Source organism: Orycteropus afer, unplaced genomic scaffold (assembly GCF_000298275.1).
Source record: "Orycteropus afer afer isolate SDZICR_OR568_19922 unplaced genomic scaffold, OryAfe1.0 scaffold01034, whole genome shotgun sequence".
NCBI classification, from domain to species: Eukaryota; Metazoa; Chordata; class Mammalia; order Tubulidentata; family Orycteropodidae; genus Orycteropus; species Orycteropus afer.
This window is the reverse complement of record NW_006922621.1, coordinates 176923-182727: the sequence shown is the minus strand read 5'-3', so window position 1 is coordinate 182727 and position 5805 is coordinate 176923. Positions and strand designations below refer to the sequence as shown.

At 64.2% G+C, this 5805-nt stretch overlaps 2 protein-coding genes across 2 annotated transcripts in view; both read left to right on the top strand.

The window, feature by feature from the left end:
* Positions 1 to 382: 382 nt before the first annotated feature.
* Positions 383 to 4158, top strand: SEPTIN5 (septin 5). Its single transcript, XM_007958588.1, has 11 exons — positions 383 to 466; positions 1120 to 1216; positions 1322 to 1408; positions 1671 to 1794; positions 1901 to 2035; positions 2193 to 2310; positions 2446 to 2547; positions 3293 to 3389; positions 3475 to 3610; positions 3873 to 3975; positions 4102 to 4158. Exons 1-11 carry the CDS (start codon positions 386 to 388, stop codon positions 4156 to 4158), a joined length of 1137 nt encoding a protein of 378 aa, XP_007956779.1. The 5' UTR covers positions 383 to 385.
* A 1157-nt stretch (positions 4159 to 5315) lies between these two features.
* Positions 5316 to 5805, top strand: part of GP1BB (glycoprotein Ib platelet subunit beta) — a 3592-nt gene continuing 3102 nt past the window's right edge. Inside the window, exons 1-2 of the mRNA XM_042783397.1 lie at positions 5316 to 5325; positions 5526 to 5801. Of these exons, the coding sequence (XP_042639331.1) occupies positions 5316 to 5325; positions 5526 to 5801 (286 nt within the window). The remainder of the gene's footprint in view (positions 5326 to 5525; positions 5802 to 5805) is intronic.

Below are 5805 nucleotides of genomic sequence, written 5' to 3'. Positions count from 1 at the left end.
CCCGCGCCGCTTCCGGCCCCCGAGCTGTGGCTCGTGCCTCCGCACAAGCTCCCGGTGGCTCCGCCCGTGGCCTCATTTCTAAGCGACTGTTTCCTGGCGACGGCGCGGGGCGGGTCGCCTGTGGCCCCGCTCGCGCGCTCCGCGAGCACCGCGAAGCCCCGCCTCGGCTCGGGGTGCGGGAGCCGGCTGGCTGGGCTGGGGACGCCGCGCCCAGCTCGGACCGCGCCCTGGGGGCAGAGGATGGCTCAGACGGCCTTTAACATAGCCGGCCCCCGCGTCCGTAAAACGCGGACGAGAACAGGGTGAGGGCAGCACCGCGCCTATTTCCTTGCGAACTCCGGGCCCGCGTCGGATTGCCCCAGCCTCGGGTACTGACGTGGCCGCCATGGACTCGCTGGCTGCGCCCCAGGACCGCCTGGTGGAGCAGCTACTGTCACCGCGGACCCAGGCCCAGAGGCGGCTCAAGGTGTGTGGGGGGTGGGAGATGTGGGTCAATATGAGTGTGCGTCGGCCCGGGCCCTGCAACCCCGGGACTCGGCGAGCTCTGGCTGAGACAGGGGCCGGAAGGGCCAGGGTCCCCAGTCCCCGGGGCAAAGGCGGGGTGAGCGGAGGCACTGGCTCCTAGCGCACCGCTGTCTATAAATAGCCCCTGCGCGATGTCGCTGCTTCCCCCGCGGCTGGATCGAGGCCAGCTGGGGCCTCCCACCCCCTGGTATTGCTGGGAGGGGTGAGTATTGGCTGCTCCCAGCATGGAGGCCTTCGCATGGATCTGAGTGGTTCCTGACCTGGTGCCCTCCAACAATAACAGATGGAAAGGATAGGACCTGTGCCTCCTGCACACGACACCCCCGCACACACACACACAAACACACACACACTTGAGTCCCTACAAAACCCCTCACTGAGGCAGGGCAGGAGCACCTTCCAACACCCCAACTGTCCTCCTCCCTCCGAGCCCGTGCCCATGAGCCTCATCCCTTCTTTGCCCCTGAAGGACCCCACCCCAGGGACTGTGCCCCCTGCTGTTTCCTCAGCTGGAGTCAGGTGGGGAAGCAGGTGGGGCAGGGCGTGGGCCGCCCCAGTAGTCCCTGCATCACCCCTAATGTGCCCCACCCCCAGGATATCGACAAGCAATACGTGGGCTTCGCCACACTGCCCAACCAGGTGCACCGCAAGTCGGTGAAGAAAGGCTTCGACTTCACCCTCATGGTGGCTGGTGAGTGGGCCAGGCTCCAGGTGGGTGGCCGGGGCCACTGGCCAGCTAGGCCCAGTCATGGAGACCACGCACCTAACCCAAGCCCTTCACTGTACCTGTGGGCAGGTGAGTCAGGCTTGGGAAAATCCACGCTGGTCCACAGCCTCTTTCTGACCGACTTGTACAAAGACCGAAAGCTGCTCAGTGCGGAGGGTGAGTGATCCCCACATAAGTCTTGGCACTGATTGTCCCTCCCGAAGCCCCTGAAAGGGTACCCTTCCAGGTCCGGCCTCCATCCTTTCCTCCCGCAGTGGGGGTCTCCTGGCCCACTGGTCTGCCCCTAGTCAGGGTCCAGGAGCCATGGCCCAGTCCTAAGCCAGGCTGTGGAGTCAGAACCAAGACAACTGGGCTGGATGCAGACAAGGTCTGGGCTGCCTGGGGTGTGGTGTGAGGGTGCCATCCACTGCCCCCCCAGAACGCATCAGCCAGACAGTGGAGATCCTAAAGCACACGGTGGACATTGAGGAGAAGGGGGTCAAGCTGAAGCTCACCATTGTGGACACACCAGGCTTCGGGGACGCCGTCAACAACTCTGAGTGGTGAGGAAGGCCGGCCTGGGGGTGGGTGCCGCAGGTCTCCGTCACCTTGCCAGGCCAGGTTAGTAGGCAGCTCCGCAGCTAGGCCTCACGCTCCACCCCACCCCAGCTGGAAGCCCATCACTGACTACGTGGACCAGCAGTTTGAGCAGTACTTCCGGGATGAGAGTGGCCTGAACCGCAAAAACATCCAGGACAACCGAGTGCACTGCTGCCTGTACTTCATCTCCCCCTTCGGGCACGGGTGAGTGGCTGCCTGGGGCCTGGCATAGGCCCCCTTCTCTCTCAGCCCCTCACTGTGCCGCCACCCCCCCTTGCCCATCACTGCAGCCACCACTGCCCCCTCTCACCGCACCATCGCTGTGCCTACCCCCGCCCCTGCCGCTCTCCGCTCTCCGCAGGCTGCGCCCGGTGGATGTGGGTTTCATGAAGGCGCTGCATGAGAAGGTGAACATTGTGCCGCTCATCGCCAAAGCTGACTGCCTCGTTCCCAGTGAGATCCGGAAGCTGAAGGAACGGGTAAGCCTGCTGGGGCAGAGGGGCTTGGCCCAGGAGTCTGGGCCCCAAGCACCAGGTGTTCTGACCCCGGGCGTCACCGCAACTGACATGGGGACCTGGCCAGCCCAGAATCTGACTGCCCTTGCCTTGCTGCAGATCCGGGAGGAGATTGACAAGTTTGGGATCCGTGTGTACCAGTTCCCCGAGTGTGACTCTGACGAAGACGAGGACTTCAAGCAGCAGGATCGAGAACTGAAGGTGAGAGTGCCACCTGGTGGGTAGGAGGGAGGTGGTGAAGGGTAGGGGCCCCTGTGGCCCCAGGGCTTTAGCCTGTCCACACAGGACCTGGAGGAGGGCAAGCACTGAGCTCCAGCCTGGCAGGGTGAAGGTTGCCTTTGTCCCCATCTGACCTGTGGTGACAGTTTGGGCCCCACAGAGGTGCTTAGTGGGTCATGGAGTGCTTGCCCAGAGGCTGTAGCCAAATGCTCAGCCGCCACTGACCAGGATTCCCCCACCCAACCCTCTGTTTAACAGGCACCCTCTTCCTATGGGTTGTGAGTAGAAGGGCCCAGCCCAGTGGCTTCCCGAATTCTGAGCCCCAGAGGGTGGCAGCTTTGCGAGCCCAGTGCAGCTGGGGTGGTTATGACCAAGCCTAGGCCGGAGGGCAGGTGGCCACCAGGCCAGGAGTTGGGCAGGCCCCTCAGTGCCAGCCAGAGGGGGTGTTGAGGAGGCATGGATCCACGGAGGGGCGTGGCTGTTGGTGGGTTGGGAGTGAGAGGGGCTGGCATGCCTGAAGAAGCACAGCGTGGTTAAAGCCAGAGGGGTGGCTGCCATACCGGTTCTGGTTCCAGAGGGGTCGCAAGCAGGGTGAGGCTAGATCTCTGTAGTGTGGCTGGTGTTGGCGATACTGAAGGATGCTACTGGAGTGTTGAGTGTCTGTGTCCTTGTCCAGCCACTAACCCTGCGCTCATACTGTCTGAGCAAGCCTTGCCCCCTCTCCCAGGAAAGCGCACCCTTCGCGGTTATAGGCAGCAACACGGTGGTGGAGGCCAAGGGGCAGCGGGTCCGTGGGCGACTGTACCCCTGGGGGATCGTGGAGGGTGAGTTCAGGCCTGGGACACTTGGTTCAGGGTGGGCGTGGCCTCCTGCCGGGTCCCCCACCCACCACCCGCTCCTGCCCCGCAGTGGAGAACCAGGCGCACTGCGACTTCGTGAAGCTGCGCAACATGCTTATCCGCACGCACATGCACGACCTAAAGGACGTGACTTGCGACGTTCACTACGAGAACTACCGTGCGCACTGTATTCAGCAGATGACCAGGTGAGCTGGCCCTGCCCCAAACGAGCCCCACCCCCAGAACTGGACCACGCCCCTCCTGCTCTCTCCAAAGTTCAAAACCCAGGGCTGCTTCTCAGAGATCTGGATCACGTCCCAGCCTGCAAATTGGTCCCCCATTGTCTTGTCCCTCAGGGTGTAGGGGCTAAAGAGAGTGAGGCCTTTGCTGTGGTGCAGGTCAGCCGGGCCACCTCCAGCCCACGCACCAAGCTCGCTCTCAGCAACCTTATCCCTTCCCACCTCCCAGCAAACTGACCCAGGATAGCCGCATGGAGAGCCCCATTCCCATCCTGCCGCTGCCCACCCCCGACGCTGAGACCGAGAAGCTTATCCGGATGAAGGATGAGGAGGTAGGTGGGCGGGTAGGGCAGAGGTTGGGACTGGGTGGGAAAGAGGTGGGGGCTGTGTGGTGAGGGGGATAGGGGCTGGGCAGGTCCTTCCGCATCTCCCAGCCCATCCTCTTGCCCCTCCCCCAGCTGAGGCGTATGCAGGAGATGTTGCAGAAGATGAAGCAGCAAATGCAGGACCAGTGACCCCATCACAGCCCGTGTTGCCAGGGACGGACAGCCCTGGGCCAGCCCTCACTCCTAGATTTGACCCTGGACTCGCTGGATCAGACTGGCCTGGACCTGAACCCCAATCTCACAGTGGCCCAATACCAGACTGCTCCTACTGCCAGGACCCAGGGACTCCACCACAGCCCTCGGCCCACCCTAATTTATTCTCAGTACCCATTCTCCCTGCCCCATCATCTGCTTTTGAGAGTCCCCCTTTGGACTTCTGAGGTCACCACCCCCACCGCAGATCCCAGCACTCACACTCCAGGGGCTGCTCAGGCGGGTAAACCAACGCAGGAGAGAGGGCCAGATCCTCTCTTGGGTCCTGGGCCTATTCCTCACTCCACCCCCAGAGCTGCAGAGGGGACTTGGGTGTCCTGTGTGCCTGCTCCTGCTGTCCACCCAGCTCATGCTGAGACCCTATTTTGTGCCATAGTGGGCTGCCCTCCCCTTACCTCCTCACCCCTGCGCCCAGAAGCCCAGCTGGAAGGGTTGGGCAACTGGGGTGATGGGAACCCTTCCCGACGACTGCGGAAGAGGAGGAAGAGGAGCAGCGCACTGGGCCGGCTCCCGGAACTGCCCTCCTCCCGCCCCCTCTCCCATGCTACAACTGGCCAGAGGGTTGTAGAAGCCTAGGCGATGGGGAGCCCTGGGCAAGCGCCCTAAACCTAGACAGCCATGCTGGCCGCCACTTGAGGTCCCTCCTCCCCAGTGGCACTGAGGGGTCCCCACTGTCACTCCGGGATCCTGAGCCCTTGGCCTCCCAAGTCTTCCTCCTGCATGACCCCGTCCTCCCCCCCCCACACACACACACACACACAACATGCTCCGTTTAGTTCGGTTGTGAATGCCATGTCCTGTCCTGGTGACAGGGAAACAATGTTGGTGAATGTCGCTACGGTATCCGAGTGCTCCGTGCGCTTCTGGGAGCGGGTGGAGGCGGAAGCCCGCATGTCCTACTGCGCCCCAGCGATAGGGCTCTATCTGTGGCCAGCGCACCGCCTCTGAGCTATTTCTGGCGAGGCGGCCAATTTGTGGTCCTAGGGGCGCGCTCTCCCCCGCCTGGCAGGACGGGGCGGCTCTCCCGCTAACGCTTCGAGTTCCAGAGCCTGCTGACCCACGTTTCTCTCGCCATGGGCTCCGGTGAGTCTGGGCTGGCCCAGGTCGGACGAGCTCCTACCGTTGGGCTGCCTTAGGGGAGACGGGTCGGGTTTAGAGAAGACTTCCAGCCCGGGTGTGGGGTGGAGAGGCCGTCGGACCCAGAGCGGCTGGAGACCGGGCCGGCGCTCCGGGGCCCCGCGGGCCTCTCGGCCTGCCGTCTCACCGCGGCACTTCTTCTGCAGGGCTGCGCGGGGCGTTGCACCTGCTGCTTCTGCTGCAAGCGCTGCGGGGCCGGGCCGCAGCGGGCTGCCCCGCGCCGTGCAGCTGCGCGGGGACGCGCGTGGACTGCGGGCGTCGCGGGCTGACGTGGGCCTCTCTGCCAGCCGCCTTCCCGCCGGGCACCACCGAGCTGGTGCTGACCGGGAACAATCTCACGGCGCTCCCGCCGGGGCTGCTGGATGCGCTGCCCGCGCTGCGCGCCGCGCACCTGGCCGCCAACCCCTGGCGCTGCGACTGCCGCCT